We start from the raw sequence: 22299 nt of genomic DNA on the forward strand, positions 1-22299 counted from the left end.
ATTTATTCTTCGTATGTTGCTCTCTACATTGGTCTATATTAAATTCTGTCCACTGTATTTCTACCCACAGACCATGTACTGATTCTTGTAAAAAAAAATATTTGTTTTTTACCTATAATGTGTGAGGTTCTCTGTAGGGGCAGGAGATAGAATAGTGAACATTACTGACAAAAACATGTGAGAGAGTGAGTGTGGCACACATATGCCAAAAATACATAGATTCAAATAGGGCTGGAAGCAATTTACGCATGATAAAACTACTGAGGAACTTCAAGACAAGGTGGAACTGTGCCTGTCATATTTGCTGGGACATATGGTGATCATTCCTTTACAGACCAGGGAAAGTGGGGATTAAGATTAGACCTGTGTGGCATTTACATGATTTTCTCTTGGAATATTTTCATTATTCCAAATAACATGAGGAGCTTTGTTTTTTTAAACATGGCATTGTGTTAAACTTCCAGGTACTAATTCTTATTGGTAATTACTCCATTAAATCTTAATTTTGGTCAACACTGAAAAAGAAAATACACTTCCACTAATTTTTTTTTTAGTAACACCTCTTTTGAGACTTCCATTTCTAGTCACTCATTTTCCTAAGAAACTCAACTATTTTTAGCTCATGTTTTCAAATGTCTTGTCTTTAAATGATAGTTAAATACTCTATTCTAGTTGTACTGAGACTGTTTCTTTTCACTAATCTTATTCTATAATAGCAATTCATTTATTTAAATTTTGTCTTTCCAGTACATCCATTAAAAAATAATACTATCCTTAATTAAGTACCTACTACATGCCACACATTCTACATAATTTGTAATCATCAAACAGTGCTTCATGGTAAACATTAATATACAGATCATGAAATTGAAATTTAATGAGGTTAAGTTTTTCCAGGTACCATAAAGAGGTAGTTCTTTAGAATTCTTTCTCTGTACCTTACTTACTTCCTCTCTGTGACACAGTTTATCCTTATCCAGTGTTTTAATTCCAACTGTAAAAAATTTTTAAATCATGAAATTATAATGCTTTTAAAAGTATATACTTTTAAAAAGTCAATTAAGAAGCAGAATTACTTTTAAAATTATGTGTGGTCTTACAACTTAGAATTATATGTGTTAAATGCAGATGTTAAGTACTGTGACAGAATTATTTCAATATTTCTTATTGAAAACATATTTTAAGTTTTAAATGATATGATGCTATTTGGAAAGTTTAGATATCTTATAAGAACTCTTGCCAAGTTTTCTTTTAACACCATGAATTAATAAGCTTCATAATTAAGGCAGCTGCTTCACACTTCTATTGTTAACCAGTGACATTACATCTGTCTTGCTCCATTGATGCCCTCCTCCTACTTATTGAAGCATTTAGCAGTTTTGGCAACAGGGATTACATGGCATGGAGTAAGTAGTCTAATTAGATATAAGTGAAAATCCTGAGGGAAAAGGACATTTAAAAAGTAATTTAAAGAATCTCTTAATGATGTTGGCACTGAAAGCCCAAGTCTAGAGTAGAAAGTGCCTGCCATCATGGCAAACAAGGATCATGATTTGATATGTTCAGTGAACTTTTAGAAGGTAACCTATTTTAAAACCATAATAGAAATGAAAAGATTTCAAAGTTAGGGAAAATTTATTTGAACAGATTTACGAATATGCTTGCTATAGTACTAATAGCTTTGAAAGAAAACAGAATATGTCCCAAATGTATTCTGTCTCTAGAATCTTCAATAAATTTTTTAAAAAGATATACTCAGTTGTTATGGTTTTTGTGGCTACACAGAAACATGAGATTATATATCAAATATCCAATCTGAAAAGTTGTGAAATTCTTATTTTTTCACAAAGCCTTGGATATTGACTAAAAGTATGGGTTTCATATGTTAATATAAAATAGAACCATTCCAAATTTAGAAAAGTACCAGAGCAATAAGATTTTTATATATCAATAAATTTCCAGGTTTGGCAGTTCTCTGTACTGCTTTCTTTAAAAGCATACAGATTCTTTGCTCTGCCCATATATAGAACATTTTCAATAATAGAGCATTTCTAATGGTTGAATTTTGTCCTGTTTGGGCATAACTACAAATCTTTCGATAGAAAATTGCAAATATATCTTTCTCAAACATGAGATTGGAAGAATAAGCAAATTTGTTTTAAAAAGAGACAAATTTAAAACAAAACAAATAAAAAGGACAAGCCAGATACGAATAGCATCAGTAGGGGACCCAGCATGGAAAATTAAAGAGTTCATTAAAGGAAGAATGAAAGGAAGGAGAGGTTAACTGAGTAACAGTGAACACCACCAACCTCATGGCCTTCCATTTCCAAATAACCTCCTGACAATTGCAGGATCCCATCTGCTACTCTTTATCTTCCTGGTGGGGAAACCTAATGGGATATCTTCCAGGGTTTGTGAGAAGAGCTTCCCTAACCCTCAGGCTGGGGAGCTGCCTGGCATCTTTTAGAGAGGCACAGATGGCAAATGTCTTGAAAAAAAGTTATCTTTCTACTTCTCTTGGTCTCTTTCCCTTGAGACTTTCCCTCTTCTCCAATATTTCTCAGCTTCCTCCTAGCTTTCTGTACATATGAGCTCTCTTCAGCCCAGAGGAAAGTGAAATATTTTCCTGGCAAAAGACCTTGGTCTCAGATGTATCTGTTGTGCTTTAATAGATTATGTCAAGATTTTTAAGCTGATATGTTCTGATAAGCATAAAACGTATTTGTGATGTTACCTGAAATTTGTTCTGTTTAAATTTTTTATTTTTTATTTTTTATTTTTTTTGGCTTCCTGAATAATGTGCCACAGAAAGACAACTGGCAATTATTAGGATTCTAATGGTCTGTGACTAAGTAGAGTGTTAGTTATGTATATGTGCTGCCGAAGCGAGCACAGAGTGTTAGTTATGAAATGATTTTAAATACCAAAATATGAATAGCTTTGATATTTCCTTATCACCTAGTTTAACTTTCTCATTTTTTTCAAAGAACAAAGACTCATTTTTTCCAAAGATGATACAATCTATATGGAAAAATAATATTAAAAACTCAACTCTCAGGGAAAGGGCAAAGTTGGAATTAGAATTCATATTTCCCAGCAACCTTTTAAATACCTTTTCTCCCTTTACCATTTTATACTCTTCCTTTTGCTCTTCTTGCATCTTATTTTGCCCTTTTATTTAAACTTACAAAGCACAAGGTACATAAAATATACCATTAACCTTCTCAGGCTAAGCTATCTATAAAAAATATTTTTGGCTTGTCAACATTTATAAGATTTGCTAAGTGTTCTATCCAATACTCAGCGTACTTTGGGGAATACCAAGGAAATAGAACACCCATATCTTTTAAGGAGATTTGTCCTAGAGCCCAAAGATGCTAATAAAAACAAGGGATAGGCTTGTGCTGAATACATGTCTCTTGGCTATTGCTTTGTCTCTGCATTAGAAGCATTCAGTCCTACTAATGGCGTTCAGAGCAGAAGAGTTGCAGGCATTGTTCTCCCCAAAAGACAAGAGTTACCAGCCTGCCCTATGGGAAAGAGGCATGTAAGTTACAGGGGTCATATAAGTATTTGCAGAGGGAGTCTACATTTAGACATTTATTAATTACAAGTATAATCTAAATGGTGTCATATAAATTATGTTTATTAAACTCCAGGGTGGTTTACTTTTCAGCAAACACCTTATCATGAATCATTTGGAAAAGGAAATCATCAATTTAGTTTTGAAAATAATTTATCATTGATATCTCTGCTTAACTTAATGACATCAGATTTCATAGCTATTTAGAATCGCCAATATAGGAGGACCTGGTGGCTCAGTGGGTTAAGCATCCAACTCTTGATTTTGACTCAGGTAATAAGTTCCACACTCAGCATAGGATTCTGCTTGAGACTTTTTCTCTCTCCCTCTCTCTCTGCCCCTCCCCATATGTACATGTGCTCTCCCTCTCTCCAAAATAAATAAATCTATTTTTAATTAAAAGAAAAGAACTATTGATACACATTCAGTCATATTGGGGAAATAAAAATAACATCAAAGATTATGATACTGCTGAAATAAAATCTCTTCCCTAAATTGTAGCCATTTGTCACTTCACTCTATGAGTAAGTAGAGCATTGTTTAAACTTTAAAAATGAGTGGAAAATAAAAGGAAACTTTAACATTGGGTAAAATATTTTAAAATGTAGTTGTTGTATGCCAGAAATTGGTTTCTGCTGAAAATGTTTCTAATTTTATCCCAATAAAGTTAAGTGTTCTAAAATTATTGTTAGGGTCCTATTGGTCCAGCAAATTGAACAGTTCAGAAATCAGTGGTAGCTCCTTCTTAGTTAGTAATGGTGATCAGAAATGTTCCAAAAGGCTCATGTCATGGTTCCTGTCCTAAATATATTCCCAGTACATATAATGCCAAAACATTGTTTAAGCTAAAAATCTATCATCCTGCCTTTTACTCTCACAGAACTACCAAGTAGGTAAATTAAAGTGTGATTATTCCCAATACTTAAAGCCAACTCAATGTATTTCTGCATCACTTCTATATAACAGAGCAAAAGAAAAACTAAACATCCTAATTTCATTTCCTACCCCCAGGTGGTATAAGTGGAGTCTACAATATTACATTATTTTAGAAACATAGAATTTTATAAGGAAAAATAATTATAGACAGACTTGCTACTAAGGGACATAATAGCCTTTTAGATTAACTAATATGCCAGGCTTTTTCTTTTTATGTAATAATGTAGAAAAACAATAGAATCCCCTATGTGCCTAAAAATATATATATTTTTAAAAACTGTTAATACAGTTTAGGATCAAACTTTGGTAAATTCTCTATCGTAAAAAATTCAAATTAAGGTGTATCTTAATATGTATTTAAAAATAAGTCATTATATGTTACCATCTCCCTGGTTTATTAAATAAATATATATTTTTATATTTATATAATATGTATTTATATATTTTATATAATAGTGTAATTATATAAATATTTTTATATTTAATTAAATACTTATATTAAATTATTATATAATATTTATTACATACTGTGCTTCAGGCACAGAGAATATAGCAGCAGACTAGGCTAATGAAGTTCCAGTATTCATGGACCTTATATTCATAGTGGGGCTGGTAAACAAACAAGTAAATAAACATGTAATATAACAAAGTGGATATAAATAAGAATTTTTTAAAACCAGGCAAATGTCTACAGGTAAGTAGAGGAGACTGTTCTAGTTAGGACAGTTAAAACTTTTCTGCAGAGATATCTGAACAGAGAACTGAGAGACATGAAGGACCAACTCATGAGAAAGCCTCTGGGAAGAAAGTCTGGGCAGAAGGAAAAGCATATGCAAAGGCCATGAAGTAGGAATTACTTATCAGGTTCAAAGAATAGCAGGGAAGCCAGTGTGGCTAGAGCAGAACAGGCTTTGGGAGCTGGTATACAGGGACTAGGTCATCTGTAGTCTTGCTAAGGAGTTTGGATTTTGTCCTAAGTGTTCAGTGAAGCCACTGGAGGAGTTTTGATCAAAAGAGTGATGTGATATTATTTGTTCTGAAAAGACCTCTCTAGTTCCTTAATAGAGAAATGATTGTTACAAAAAGTCAAGATGAGAGAAAATGGCTTGGATACAATGGCCAGAAGTTGAAATGATGAGTAGTAGTTATATTCGGTATGTTTTGAAGATAGAACCAACAGGAATTGATGGATTAATTATAAGTAAACAGAAGAAATAAAGACAATACTAGGTTTTTGTCCTAAACAACTTGATGAAGAGAATACCATTTACTGAGGTGAAGAAGACTAAGCAGAATCTGTGTTTATTTGGGGGCACTGGTAATTGGCATATGGATGGGATTCAAAATTTCAGTCATGTGGTTGGTTGAGATTATCCGGGTAGAATGGGTATTGAAAAGAAGTCTGTGGAGCTAGAGAGTATAATACTAAGTAAAATAAGTCAATAGCAGAGAAAAACAAATACCATATGATCTCAGTCATGTGAAATTTAAGAAACAAAACAAAGGGGAAAAAAGAGACACCAAGAAATAGTCTCTTTAACTATCGAGGACAAACTGACGAAGGCAGGTGGGTAGAGGGATGGATGAAATAGGTGATGGGAATGAAGGAGTACACTTGTGATGAGCACCAGGATGATGTAGGAAAGTGTTGAATCAGTGTACTGTATGCACGAAACTGAAAACAACACTGTATGTTAACTATACTAGAATTAAAATTAAAAACAAAAAAGAAAAGAGGTCTGAGGATTGAGCTTTGGGAACTTAGCATGTTGAGGTTGAGGAGAAAGAGGAGAAGTTGTGTCAGCAAAGAAAACTGAGAATGAGAGATGACAAGTGGAAGGAAAACTTCCAGGAGAATGTACTGCCCTGGAAGCCATGGGGGGAAGAATATCTCAAGAAGGGGATGGTGATTAATTGAGTTAAAGATTGTTGATTCAGAGAGGATGAAAGCTAAGATTGCTCATTTGACTTGATAAGATTAAGATCCTAGATGTCTTTAATGAGTAGTTTCAGCAGAGTAATAGAAGACAAAATCCTTATTTTATTTGAAAGGACTTAAGAGAGACTGAGTTTTAAGAAAGTAGGGATAGGGGATCCCTGGATGGCTCAGCGGTTTGGTGCCTGCCTTCGGCGTGGTCCTGGAGTCCTGGGATCAAGTCCCACGTCAGGCTCCTTGTGTGGAACCTGCCTCTCCGTCTGCCTGTGTCTCTGCCTCTCTCTCTCTCTCTCTCTCTCTGTGTGTCTCTCATGAATAAATAAAATCTTTAAAATAAAAAAATTTAAGGAAGTAGGGATAATAGTAATATAGCTAATTCTTACCTGGAGCTGGGGGGGAGTATATAAAAATCAATATCCTTTTTTTAAATTTAAGAAATAGTATATTTATGTGCAGATAAAAATGATCTTATAGTGGGATCCCTGGGTGGCGCAGCGGTTTGGCGCCTGCCTTTGGCCCAGGGCGCGATCCTGGAGACCCGGGATCGAGTCCCGCGTCGGGCTCCTGGTGCGTGGAGCCTGCTTCTCCCTCTGCCTGTGTCTCTGCCTCTCTCTCTCTCTCTCTCTCTGTGACTATCATAAATAAATAAATAAAATTTAAAAAAAAAAAAAAAATGATCTTATAGTGATGTAAAAAAAAAAGTTACAAGAAAGAGCAAAATTCTTAAGAAGACAAAAGGGAACTAGGAATCAACCCATAAGTGGAAAAATTGGCCTTAGGTAGAGCAAATTAATCCATTGTAACAAGAGAAAAGATAGAGTATTGAAGTATAGATGCAAGGAGGTTAGTAGGTGGTAGGATAATGAGGAAATCCATTTGTGTTTGCTTTAATTTTTTTTAAACTAAGAAGCAAGGTCATCAGCTGAAATTGAGGAGGTGAGGTAAGACCTGTGAATGTGGGCAAAGGCCATTAATAGACTAAGGAGCCATAGTGTGGTAGAGTGAATATGGCATTCGCATTTAGGAAACATGGGTTCAAATCTCAGCATGGCCATTTTAACCTCTTTGTGTAAGTGGCAGGTCATTTAATCCCTTAACCTCAGTTTCCTCATTCATTAAAAAATGTGCAAACATACCTGCCCTACTTACCATCACAGCATTGCTGTGAAGATCTAATAAGGTAAAAGATACATGTTCAAACATATCTGACCTTGATCCAGGTAGATTTTTTTTTTCGTTTGGTGCTATGTTTTAGTTTATGATTCTTACTTGTTTTTGTTTTGCTTTTGTTTTGCATTCAAAACTGTCATACTCTAGATACCTTTACATGTTTTAAGGGTTCAGAACACTTGGTCTCTCTCTATCAGAAGGGCTGGCCTTACTGGATTCACTAAGGAACCTTTTATTTTGTTATTCATATTTAGAGGAATAAAGAAGAATACAGAGTCTTATTTCTCTTATGATCCTGGGTACAGCTTTGCCCTTAATCTACCATATAGTTAGTTTTATCTTTGCTTATTTAAAAGAACATATGGTAACTTCATTTGTGAGATGTTGGTTTCCTTGATGGCAGTGTCATTTTCTGAGTTTGCTCTTGCCCCTACTCCCCTACTCCCTTGGTCCCTCTTCCTTTTTCTCCAGGTTAATATTTTACTAGAAGGCCGTGGCTTTGGGTTTTAGTGTACCACAGGGGAGTGACAAATTCTGTAAAAGTAATGATTCCCCACTGCCACATCATCCTACTTCCAAATAAAAAAAGCACTAGAATTCTTTAATGAGACATTACCCCGGCTTCCAGACCAAGGTCTGTGTTGCTAAGAGTGCTCATCTATTTATAGTTGTTAAAAACCACTTAGTAATTAAAAGAATTCATAAAGTAATTATGACTTGTAATAGTGATTATGGCTGGGTGATTACTCCTTCACTAAGATGCTTTGCAAATGGATTAGCACTTCTTTGAATTAGAAACTTGGGCTTGAAATCTGTGAGGAAGCTATATTAATAAAAAAAATGTTCTTTCTTTTGGGACTAAGCAGAAAGCTGTAAAACAGCCAGGAAGCCATTGGGATCCTGACTGAGAGAAAAATCAGGCAAATCAAATTGGTCATATTATTGGGCATATATTCATCTGGAAAAATTCTCTTCATTCAATTGCAGTTAAAGCTCTGGTCAATTTAATCTAGTTCATTAGTAATGCCAACTCTAAAATGGGCTATGATATTTAATAGTTTCTCTTCCTGAATAAGTAGGCAAATATTACATTATTTAATCTGATATTTGAGGCAGGAGAATCATATTTAAAGTCCAGGTATTTCCAAAATACAGGTTATCAAAAGTAAACATTTTTGATATATAAATACACAAAGCACTACTACATTTTTTTCCTAGTGAGGAAATAAATGTCCATTCTTTCTATTACTCTGCATTTTTTAAATCTCTTCTTCCCTTTTCTGCAGTTTCTTCTTTGCCTCCCTTACTGGTTACATTTACTCTTGTCCTTCATTTTCTCTTCTTGGAAGCTTATATATTCTTTATCTGTTACTATCCTACAGATATTCTTAAACACAGATCTTCAGTAGTTCCAGCAAGTATTTATTTAGCACCTACCGTGTTAGGTAAAGAGGACAGTGATAATTAAGATATGGTCCCTGCCTTTAGGAAGGGAATAGCCCTGTGTCTAAGAAGTAATTAATTATAGTTTGATATTAACTATTTGAAAATATAAATTGTGCTAGTATGTCTAGAGTACAATGAAACTCTTGGTTATTTAGAACATGGGCTTCAGAGTCACACATGACTCCACCATTTTCTAAATATGTGATCTTGGGTTAGTTAATCTGTCCAAGTTTGATGCTCCTCTATAAAATAAAGAAGAATAAATAAAATAATGTGTGTAAAGCCTCAACACATTGCCTATCATATGATATAGTCATTCATATCTGTTATTGTTGTTTTCATTAATATTTTGATATAACAAGCACTAGTAGTTGATAGATTATAATTTACATAAATCATATCTACATATGACAAATACCATTAACCTCTTTTACTTTCAAGATGAAAATTACAAGATAAATGCAGGTTCATTATTATGCTTTACAAGATTGTTCTGAGTCTGGCTACAGTGTAGGTTGGAGTTAGAATAGCCTCCAGTCTTCAACTGCTCTTCCCCTTTTGCTCCTCCATGGAGCTCATGCTAGTCCATGTGCCAGGAATACCTCCTTCACCACCTAGGCCAGGGCAGTTTTCACACATTGGTCAAGACTCACTTATTTGTGTAAAGCTCTGACCAAATTAAAAAAAAAATCGTAAAATCATTGGTGAAGGGATGATTTATTCAACAAGTATTGTTGAGCAAATTGTATAACGTTTTGGAAATATATTCAAGTTAGATTCTAATTTCATGGCATATATTAGAATAAATTTCAGTCAAATTAAGGATCAAAGCCAAAAATAATGTTAAAATTTCAAAGACATACAGGGGAAGAAACACAAAAAGCATAAAGGAATTACAGAAATTACAAAAGGAAATGGATTGATTTGCCTACATAAATGTATAAATGTTTGAAGTATTAGTATTTGTTACAATTCTGATCGACAAAAAGAGTAATATATTTTAATTTTTTAATTAAAAAATTGAAAAAGAAAACCATAGCTCCAATGATAAAGTGAAAAGAGGGCATTAAATAATTTACAGAAGAAGAAATTCATTTTAATAGATATTTAAAACATCCTTCAACCCTCTCAGTGATCAAAGAAATATGAATTGGAACAAAAATTAGCAATTTTTTAATCTATTAAATTGTTGGAAATTCAAAAGGGATATTACTCATAATGGGTTGTGGGTTGTGATATTTCCAGCACTAATAGAGTTTTCAGTGGCCCAGTCTTTCTAGAAAGAAATTTGACAATATCTGTCAAATTAAAAAATAAAAAATCCTTAGGAATTTTCTGCTACCTGATGTTGTGATTCCATCTCTCAGAATCTATCCTAAGGAAACAATATGTTGTTGAGATACATGTACACAGATGTTCATCACGGCATTATTTATAATAGCAAAAAAAAAAAAAAAAGTGGAAAGCTTTTCTAAAAACACCAGAATTGTCTCTTTAAAAATAAATAATTTAGGGATCCCTGGGTGGCTCAGCAGTTTACCGCTGCCTTCAGCCCAGGGCGTGATCCTGGAGTCCTGGGATCGAGTCCCACGTCAGGCTCCCTGCATGGAGCCCACTTCTCCCTCTGCCTGTGTCTCTCCCTCTCTCTCTCTCTCTGTGTCTCTCATGAATAAATAAATAAAATCTTTTAAATAAATAAATAAATAAATAAATAAATAAATAAATAAATAAATAAGGGGATCCCTGGGTGGCTCAGCGGTTTGGCGCCTGCCGTTGGCCCAGGGCACGATCCTGGAGTCCTGGGACCGAGTCCCGAGTCGGGCTCCCTGCATGGAGCCCGCTTCTCCCTCTGCCTGTGTCTCTGCCTCTCTATCTCTCTCTCTGTGTCTATCATGAATGAATAAATAAAATCTTTTAAAAAAAATAAATAATTCATAATCCCTTAACTATAAACTTAAGTTTTTTGAAAGAGATCAGTGGACAAGTGATTTTTGTTTTGATTTGTTTATACATAGCACTGTGTGTACATTCTAGTACTGAGATATTTATGTTTGCCTTGTCGGATGACAGAGGATCACTTACCATCTAGCTGAATAGTTTTTGCCAAGAAAAAGATCTAACTAGTGATTAATAATTCTTAGCAAACTGTAGTCTTCCCACTGTGAGAAAGACTAACATGAATATTTTTATGCTGAGCCATTATACATATGGCAGAAGTCTAGAAGATTTTTTTTCTCCAGTGATGTATTATAAGCTGAATATCTTTTGATTTCTCGGCCCAAAGAAATAGATGTGCCCCATTCTCATGCTTACATGTATTCTAAAAAATTTTGTTGTTACAACCAAATAAAATGCATAGATATGATCTTTATTACAGTAGTAGTATTCATACCATCTGCATTTTATTTTAACATTACATTCTTCTAAAAAAAAAAGACTCCATTTATTTTACAATGTTTTCCAGCTGACAGTCCAATAGAATATTAAGCATGTCTCAGAAATTTGATTATGTCAGAAAGTTACTCATTTTGCTTAAAAAGAAAACCCACAAAAACAAAAAACTGGGAGGTAAGAGGGATTTACAAGTGTCATGCTCCTCACATACGTAAAATTCGACATGTTCTTATGTTCTGTTCACTACTTTGTTTGTAATTCAGGGGAATAATGCAGTGTGGCAGAAGCATGATGGTCTCTGTTTTAAAGTATTTCAATTGGCAAAAGAGGATTTTCCATATATACAGCTTCAACTTATTAGATTTAGGTCCTTAATGCCATCTTTATAGGTATTTTCTGTTATTTATTTAACAGTGTCAGCAAATTTGTAAGACAAATGCCAAACAGGTGTCTTCTCCTCTTGTAGAACCATTGACTGAGCCAGCAACGTATTGCTCTTCTGCACTGAAATGCAGAAAGTGGTGTAACCCTGAACGACTTCTTCTGTTTTAATCAGTAAAGGAGGAAGAAAAGTGAGAGAGGAAAGAATCAGTAAGACATTGAAATAACCAATGAAAGCAACTTAAATCAGAGGAAAAGTGATGTGGGTAATACCAGTTCTTAAAAGCAGAGTAAGGTGGTGGTGGTGGCTGTTGTTGTTCACTGGAAATAGGGTGTAATGATTACTTAAAATATCTTTTTAAATAAAATTTCTAAACATATATCATATGGATTTCAAAATTCAAAGAACTTAAATGCTACAAAATACTTTTCGACCTCTGCTGAAAAATTTTTTTCTTTGATGATTGAGAAGACTCATAAAGATCTTTTAGAGTCCTGGAGCCATCATCATAAACATCAGTCACCATTACATTATGGACATGTTCAAGTGCTAGGGAGTTCACTAATAAAGAGCTGATAAGAATCCATTCAAACTTGAAATGCTATTGGTAAACCATAAGCAGTGGTTCTTTCATTTTTGGAGAAGGCAAAAGTCCACAGATATTTGTTACATCAATGTGTCAGTAAAGTAAAGCTAAGTGAAATTAAAGGCCACAGATCCTTTATGTAACACTTGCTTAGAAACTGATTAAACAGGCTTACTTTTTGAAACAAGTAGTTGGTGGCTATATTTGAGAACCTGGAAATGTGTATATGAGTAAAATAATGTCATGCTGTACTCTAGAAGCTTAATTTCAAGTTAATTGCCCCATATGAATAGCAAATTTAAAAGCTTATTCTTGCCATTTGCGACAATGTAGCTGGACCTAGAGGACATCATGCTAAGTGAAATAAGTCAGACAGAAAGACAAATACCATATGATTTCACTATTTATGGAATCTAAAAAATAAAATAAACAAAACAGAAACAAACTCATAGAGGAAGTGAGCTGTTGGTTAATAGAGGGAGGAAGAGTTAGGAGGTCAGGCAAAATAGGTGAAGGGGATTAAGTGGTACAAACTTCCAGTTATAAAATAAAGAAGTCATGGGGATGTAACATATAGCATTGGGAATATAGTCAATAATATTGTAATAACTTTGTATGGTGACAGATGGTAGCTAGACTTACCATGGGGATCATTTCATAATGTATGAAAATATCAAATCACTATGATGTACATCTGAGACTAATAGGATATTGTATGTCAATTATACTTCAATTAAGAAAAAGAGCTATACTTTATACCCTCTGAACATGTTCTTTGTTTTCCAATGTTTAAAGCACCAGGAAATGCAAACTAAATTGAGGAATTCGGTTAATTTAGCTTACAGTATGTGATTGCCTATTATTGAAGAGATAGGAAGATAAAGAGAGATACAAATACAAATATATATACATATATATGTATTCCTATAAGATATTATGGGGTTTGAATATGACTTTAGCCATAAGAATGCTTGTTTGCTTTCTCTTGATTCACACAGAGCAGATGGATGCTTGACTGCCTGCTAATCCACAGCTGGAATGGTTTCAGCAGTTTCCACGTTGCTGGGTTAGAGTGGCTTTTCTAGTGGACTGAGAGGGCAGCAAAAGAGGGATATCATTATTCATCAGTATCCCAGTGGGAGCGCTGCCAGCAGAGATTAATTTTTTCTGTTATGCTTGTAAAACAAGCTCAGGTGGAGTCTCTAATCCTCAGGGCACGGGTGGCAGATCAAGGAAGATGCTACAAAGCTAGTTAATTTTCTGATTCTGGGGGAAACAGAAGCTCTGTTAGATGTATAAATACATGATTGCAAATTTAAGTAGCTCAAATCCAAATGGGATCTTCCCAGACATCTGGTACTGAAAATTTCTATTTTTCTTTGTTACCTTTAAATATAACTTCTTAAAAGTTTGCCCCGGAGCCAAAATATTGGTAACTCTAAATATGAGAAAGTAATTCACTGTATGAGTTAATAACAAAACGTTTAATTTTTACAAACATGAACAAAAGGAAAGCTTTCTACCTAAACAGGCTCAAACTTAGATGCCTACAGTACCTACTCAAATATATTATTAGGAAGATATAACATTAGCTATCTGATTAGCAAGGTTGTTTGTTATGTTTTTTTGTATATTCAGGCTGTTTTTCAGTGGTTTATTTTTATTCTCCCAATTTATAATTGCCATGTGACACCTGTTTCCTGTATCTTATTGTGTGATGCATCCATATGTTTATATTTTTGAGCAGTTCATGTAGGCTTCAAACTAAAGTTAAGTGACTTTTAAAATAAACATGACAGAACTAATGCATTCATTAACTGTCTTAGGATTATCTTTAAAAACTGTTTACTAAGTTCACTACAAAAAGTAATAACTTGATTCAGGCACATGACATTTTCTTTTTGATTAATGGATAACATTTTGTGCCCAAAATAATGGTACTTTTTTTTTGTTTGGACATTTGCTTTTGTTTTGAGAAAATGACAGGAAATTTTTCAAAGCCAAGTCAGAAGACTAAATTTGTTCATGAAGTCAGGCAGTATGACTTTTGGTAGTAAAATTGGTTATAACTACAAGATAAGTGTACTTCCTGAAGCCTTTCTGCCAATAATACCAAAAGAAGACTTTCAAAATGTTTTGAGTGATCCAAGCCCTGTTAAAATGAATTTATAAGCTCTCATTGTGTTTATTTTGAAGAGCAAGACATATGATCTGGGATATTAAAATCAGACCCTCCTGTGATGTTAGTCACCTTTCATACACCTTTCTTTTGGCTAAGCTTTGGATTTTTATTAATAACAAGTCTAAATCTTGTTCTTCTACCAAGAGCATCTTGTAAGCTAAGCAAAGATAAACATTTTAAAGTGCTAAGTAGAAATCAAAAACTAACACTTCATAGAAGATTCTCCTACGAAATGGAAGATTAGTAGTGAGAATGAGGAAGGCTTTCCAATTATGAGGAAATAGCCAGAGGTTATAATATGGAATAGGGTAAACAAGTCTCACATAGTGACTAGAGAACTAAGGAGTCAGAATGAAGTCTACAACTATTTGTTAAATAATTTTTGAAATAGTAATGACTGCTAATAAATGTAATCTTAAACTTGCACCACACAAGACAGCTCTTGTTGTCAGTTACCTGTCCCACTCAGAAGGAAAGTCAGATATCTTTAAGTATGGTATCTAGCCTAAATAGGACATGAAAAAAAACACAAATCTGTAGTCTCTTAATTTTTTAAGTTTTTATTTAAATCCAGTTAATGTACAGTATAATATTAGTTTTAGGTGTACAATACAGCACTTTTCTATAGCACCACTCCACAAGTGCACTCTTTAATCTTCATCAACTATTTCCCCCATCCTCCTCCCAAATACCTCCTCTCTGGTAACAATCAGTTCTCTATAGTTAAGAATCTGTTTCTTGATTTCTCTCTCTCTCTCTCTCTCTCTCTCTCTCTCTTTCTTAAATTCTACTTATAAAACCCTATGGTATTTGTCTTTCTCTGACTGATTTATTTTGCTTACCATAATACTCAGTAGCACCATCCATGTTGCAGATGACAAGATTTCATTCTTTTTTATGGATGAGTTATATATAGAGAGAGAGAGGGACACACACACACACCCTACATTTTCTTTATCCGTTCATCAGTCAGTGGACACTTGGGCTCTTTCCAAAATGTAGCTATTGTAGATAATGCTGGTATGAACATTGGGGTGCATGTAGTCTCTTAATTTTATGTGTCCACCATGACTTATTCAGACTTGTCTTTTTCTTTTATTTTCTTTTTATTTATTTATGATAGTCACATAGAGAGAGAGAGAGAGGCAGAGACATAGGCAGAGGGAGAAGCAGGCTCCATGCACCGGGAGCCCGATGTGGGATTCGATCCCGGGTCTCCAGGATCGCGCCCTGGGCCAAAGGCAGGCACCAAACCGCTGCGCCACCCAGGGATCCCTTGTCTTTTTCAAATAGGCCTTGCAAACATTTGATTCTCTATAGGAAAATTGTTTCAAGAGCCAAATAGAAGTTAGTTGTTGGATCACTCCTTAATTTTAAGCAATACATTTCCAAAGCAAAATAAATTAGAATATATATATCTGAATTTTTCTGAAATTTTAAGGATATCTACATTTTTCTTCCTAATGTAGACTTTTCTTCATAACAGAATAGTTTATGTGTACTCTGACATATGCAAGCTACCATTTCTGTTAGTTTCCCCCTGAGAACCTAGATTTTTGCATTTCAAATAAATCAGAAGTTGCCTTAGGATATTTAAATAAAGTTTAGAGTAGAAACTTTCTACTTAAGTGAATAAAAGCAATAAAACCTAATGCATTTTGGAAAATATCCTGAGCTGTCTCTCCATATTGCCATCCAGTCAATTTGGCTGACTCTCAGTATGGCTGATTGCTCTACATTCTATGGTACAGGTGTCCCATTTTCCGAAGTCTGGACCTCAGAGATGAGTTTGTTGATTTGACATCTAGGAATAGAATTTCTAAAACGTTAGAAGGCTTTCTGTATAAGCACTGACCTATTTTACAAGTTTTATAGTATTATGTTACGTTCTTTATTGTTTTTAATTTACTAATACTGGCAGACTATCCTGAGGAACAACCATTTATAAAAAATTAAAGTTTACATTTGTATTAATAATGCTGTCCAGATAGAATTCTAAAATACATTTGAAAATATCCACCATATATTCAAATATGCAAATGTATATACCCCACTGTACCTTGAAATTCAGAATTTTACCAGTGGTGTCATATTCTCCCTCTTGGAAAACTGTTAAGACTTTCAGGTCGTTGAAACAGATTTAGCAGAGCATTTTCATACAAATGTATAGAATTACTCACCTGGCTTGTACATTAGTAGGAGTTTTTAAATTCTATGTTTTTTTAAGGTATAGAATTTGTATCACATTCAAATCTAATTGGGAGCTTTGTTACATTACTGCAGTAAATAAGTTTAGAAGATTCAAAAAAGAAGCAGTACTAGAGAACTGAGAATACTGGTCCCTAGAAGAAGCTACTTAAATGAATCTATTTAAAAGGAAGTCTACTATTTTATACTAAGTGAGGAGAAGAAAGAAGAAAGTTTTATTGAAGATTTTGCCTTAAAAATTAAAAAAAACTGTAAAGACAAGTTCTTTTACTTTTACTTTTATATTCAACAAAATTATTTGAACTTTTATTTCAGTTATTTGCTAACTTTGAAAAGCTGAAACAAGTTGATTTTGTGATGATTTTTTGAAGGAACATAGTTTTTCTAACATAATTATATGGACCAAGGTATAATGCCTTGTAATTTGGGTTTAACTTTTAGTACATAAATATAAGGAAAATAATTTTTCCTGAGATATACTTAGGACATCAGTTTTTACAATACCTGTCTCAGTACTTTGATATTTAAAACATTTGCTTCTGAGCACTTACAGTGTCATCATTCTTACTTATTTTCCTTTTTCAATTGTTCATCAGTCTAACTCAGCCTGACTCTCATTTGCCAATGGATTTGTATGTTATTCAAGCATCACCTTCATTGATTGATGAATTAATGCATCTTTTCCAAGATGTTTAGTTTCACTTTGCAATCATTTTTCTGTTGTTTTACATTGTATTGTTGAATTAATTTTGTACAATTAGACTGACAATGTTGTTGACTAATGACAAGGGATACATCTTCCTTGTTTTACAATAGGGTTACATCCTCATAAACCAATCGTAAGTTGAAAATATCCTAAGTCAAAAATGCATTTAGTATCTCTAAGTACCATAGCTTAGCCTAGCCTACCTTAAATGTGCTCAGAACACTAGCATTAGCCTACAGTTGGGCAGAATCATCTAACACAAAGCCTATTTTATAATAAAGTATTAAACATCTCATGTAGTTTGTGGAATACTGTATTAAAAGTGAAAAACAGAATAGATGTTTGGGCACGTGAAATGATTCTTGGTGTACCATTTGTTTACTTCATGATCTCATGGCTAACTAAATCATCTCAATGTACATCTATCCTAGGCACTGAAAAGTAGGACCTTTCTGTTAACAAGTGATCTGCTCCAACTCCTCAGAAATAGTTCAAACTCCAGATGATAGGCAGAACTCATTTTTCTTTTCTTTTTTTTTTTAATTTTTATTTAAATATTAGTCAATTAACATACAGTGAAATACTGGTTTCAGAAGTAGAATTCAGTGATTTATCACTTATATGCAATGCCCAGTGCTCATCGCAAGTGCCCTCTTTAATGCCCATCACCCATCTAGCCATCACCCACCCACCTCCTTCCATCAACCCTCAGTTTGTTCTCTTTCATTAAGAGTCTCTTATGGTTTGTTTCCCTCGTTTCCCCCACCCCTTCCCATATGTTCATCTGTTTGCTTCTTAAATTCCACATGGCAGAAATCATATATTGGTCTTTCTTTGACTGACTTATTTCATTTAGCATAATACACTCTAGTTCTATCCATCTCATTCAAATGGCAAGATTTCATTCTTTTTGACAGCTAAGTAATATTCCATTGTGCATATATATGTATGTATATATGTATACATTCACACATACCACATCTTTATCCATTCATCAGTCAAGGGACATTCAGGCTCTCTCCATAGTTTGACTATTATTGATAATGCTGTTATAAACATTGGGGTGCAATGTTTATAATCTATAAACATAATTTATAAATATCTGTCTTTGGATAGATACCTTATAGTACAATTGCTGGGTTGTAAGGTAGTTCTATTTTTAACTTTTGAGGAACCTCCATACTGTTGTCCAGAGTGGCTGTACCACTTTGCATTCCCACCAAAAGTTCAAGAGGGTTCCCCCTTTCTCTGCATCCTTGCCAACATTTATTGCTTCTTGTGTTGTTAATTTTAGCCATTCTAGGTGTGAAGTGGTATCTAATCATGGTTTTAATTTATATTTCCCTGATGATGAATGATGTTGAGCATCTTTTAATGTGTCTGTTAGTCATCTGGGTGTCTTCTTTGGAAAAGTGTCTATTCATATCTTCTGCCCATTTCTTAACTGGATTATTTGTTTTTTGGGTGTTACATTTGATAAGTTCTTTTTTTTTTTTTTTTTAAGTAGGCTTCACACCCAGTGTAGAGTCCAACACAGGGCTTGAACTCAAGAACCTGAGATCAAGACCTGAGCTGAGATCAAGTCAGATGCTTAACTGACTGAGCCACCTAGGCACCCCTTGATAAATTCTTTATAGATTTTGGATATTAACTCTTTATCAGATATGTCTTTTGCACATATCTTCTTCCATTCTGTAGGCTGCCTTTTAGTTTTGCTGATTGTTTCCTTCGTTGTGCAAGAGCTTTTTACTTTGATAAAGTCCCAATAGTTCATTTTTGCTTTTGTTTCCCTTCCCTCTGGCAACATGTCAAATATGTTGCTACAGCCAAAGTCAAAGAGGTTGCTGCCTATGTTGTCCTCTAGGATTTTGATGGTTTCCTGTCTCACATTAAGGTCTTTCGTCCATTTTTTATTTACTTTTGTGTATGATATAAGACAGTGGTCCAGTTTCATTCTTCTGCTTGTCACTGTCCAGTTTTCCCAATGCTATTTGTTAAAGAGACTACCTTTTTTCCATTTTCTCAAAGGTTGGTTGACCATATAGGCAGCACCCATTTTCACTCAAAATAAAAAATGCCTACGATCTGCCAAGTACTGTGCTATATATATCTTATCTCATTTTCTTCTCAAAATAGAACCCTTTAGAGTAGATATTATCCTGTTTTGTAGAGAAATTTGAGGCTCTCAAACTTTAAGAAAGTCTACAAGAACATGTCGCAGAAGCAGGATTCACCCCAGTTCTGATTCCAAAATTGGGGTACTTTCAAGAACACCTTATTGTCCCTGTAAGGGGAATAGGAGGAAATACTAAATAATTCATCTCTTTTCTCAAAAGTGGCATCTTTTAGATGTGTAGTTTATATTTTGGTTTATTGTAGTAATGTAAAGCTGTAGAAGACTGGATAGCAGTTGAGAAGTGCAGCAGACCCTTTCTATAGAGGAACCCATTTAACATTTAGAGCGTTATTCTCTTTTTACAAAGTCTCCAAAAGTTGTCCTAAGGGCATACAGCAAATGGAGAACACCTATTCAAGAAAATCTTCTAAATCTCAGTAAAAAGAGTGAAAGGTTGTGGATTTGAGCTTCACTATTCATGTCCCTGCCACAGCGCAAGATATGACAGAAGTTTTGTTGAAGGCATTTGCAGTCAAAAAGATGGTTTTGCCTCTCCATTCTAAGCTATATTTTCATCTCCAGTGGGCAGGCAATTGGCAACTCTCAGCTTCTCTCCCACACCACCACCACCAAATGTGTACTGCAGAAACTCTTTTTCAAGCAATTTTGGCCAAGAGGGATAATCTGTTTTTTTCTCCACCCAGCCCAGACTGGTTAGAAGCTGTACCTCAGACATGGCAAACCAAAAATAGGAGACTGATCACTCCTGTCTAGTTCACATATAGGGTACAGGTTCCATGCCGAGAGAGCCAAACTGAGAAGACCAGGGACATAGATTCATTGGACAGATGATAGAGCATTCTTAGAGCACCAATGTACTCTGAAAGAAGTGGGCCACTAAGCCCACCCACAACTCTTCTCTGTATAGTAGCACATAAGTTCTGCCTAGAAGAAGAAGAACCAGAAGAAAGAATTCCACTCACTTTATTTGAAACAAAATGTAGGGTAGTTCATGCTTAAGAACATTAATATAACAAACATATGAATTATTATGCTCTTCTTTATTCTGTAAACCTCTAAAACAAAATGAAGTTATTATAAAGTAATAACTTACAATATGGTTTTTAGTTTACAACCTATATAGATGTAACATGTATAAGAATAATAGTAATAAAAAGAGAGAAGGAGAAAATAGAACTATATAGGAATAATTTCTCGGCATCTCATTGTTATTTAGTACAAATCCAGAAGGGATTTTAATAAGATAAGATGCGTATTTTAAACCCTAGAGCAGGTACTAAGAAAATAAAATACAGAGTGTACAAAATCATTAGAGGAATTAAAATGTTACACTAGAAAATACTTATGTAATGTAAAAGAAGGCAGTAAAAGAGGAAGAGAGGAACAAGAAAGACATGACAAATAAAAAGAAAGATGGTGGATATAATCCAACCATATCAATAATAATATTATATATGAATGGAGTAAATAATACAATAAAAAAGCAGAGGTTATCAAACTGAACAAAATAACAAGATGCAACTACATGCTATCTACTGGAAACATACCTTACAATTAAAAATACAAATAGGTTAAAAATAAAAAGATAGAAAAGATACACCATGCAAACAGTAACCATAAAAAGGCTGGACTGTAGTATACTAATGTTAGTGGTTATACCAATATCAGACAAAAAAGAGTTAAAAAAAAAAATCAGTAGACACAAAAGGGAGCATTTTATAATAAACTTTATTATTATAATTTCTCATGATAATGTTATAAGAAAAGACTCAATTCAGAACTTCAAAATTCATTCTGTGAGGCTAGCATTACCAAAACCAAAAACACTACAGAAAAGAAAACTATAAATCAATATCTCTGATGAACATAGATGCAAAAATTCACAATATTAGCAAACTTAATCCAACAATATGTTTTAGAAATAATTCATGACAATCAAGTGGTATTTATTCCTGGGATGCAAGGATGGTTCAATATTTGCAAATCAGTCAACATGACACTTCACATTAACAAAGGAAAGAATAAAAGATCATGTCAATAAATGCAGAAAAAGCATTTGACAAAGTACAACATTCTTTTTAAAAATTTTTTTATTTATTTATTCATGAGAGACACAGAGAGAGAGAGGCAGAGACATAGGAGAGAGAGAAGAAGCAGGCTCCATGCAGAGAGCCCGACACAGGACTCAATCCCAGGACTCCAGGATCACACCCTGAGCCAAAGACAGATGCTCAACCACTGAGCCACCCACCCAGGTATCCCAAAGTACAACATTCTTGATAAAAACTCTCAATAAAGTAGGTTTAGAGAGAACATAATTAGCATAGTAAAAGCCATATTAAAAAAAAAAAAAAAGCATAGCAAACATCACAGTGGTGAAAAACAAAGCTTTTCTTGTTTTTCAAGAAAACATCAAAAAACAAGACAAGGATGTCCACTGCCACTAATTTACTCAGCATAGTCTTAGCTGCAGCAATCAGATGAGAAAAAGAAATAAAATGTATCTATCAGGAAGGAATAAAACTTTCACTATTTGCAGATGACATGGTACTATATGTAGAAAATCATAAAGACTCAACCAAAAAACTACTAGAACTGATAAACGAACTCAGTAAAGTTGGAGGACATAT

The 22299-nt window shown here is 34.0% G+C and overlaps 1 protein-coding gene across 7 annotated transcripts in view; it reads left to right on the forward strand.

Moving 5' to 3' along the window:
• ASCC3 (activating signal cointegrator 1 complex subunit 3) overlaps nucleotides 1-22299 on the forward strand; it is a 335679-nt gene that overhangs the window by 268216 nt on the left and 45164 nt on the right. Inside the window, exon 37 of one of the 7 annotated variants that reach the window (XM_077902969.1) lies at nucleotides 11935-12079. The exons of the other annotated variants lie outside the window; for them this stretch is intronic. Within the exon in view, the coding sequence (XP_077759095.1) occupies nucleotides 11935-11943 (9 nt within the window). The 3' untranslated portion in view covers nucleotides 11944-12079. Of the gene's footprint in view, nucleotides 1-11934; nucleotides 12080-22299 lie in introns of those variants that run through there. 7 annotated transcript variants of the gene reach the window in all.

The sequence above is a fragment of the Canis aureus genome, chromosome 7 (assembly GCF_053574225.1).
Source record: "Canis aureus isolate CA01 chromosome 7, VMU_Caureus_v.1.0, whole genome shotgun sequence".
In the NCBI taxonomy this organism is placed as follows: Eukaryota; Metazoa; Chordata; class Mammalia; order Carnivora; family Canidae; genus Canis; species Canis aureus.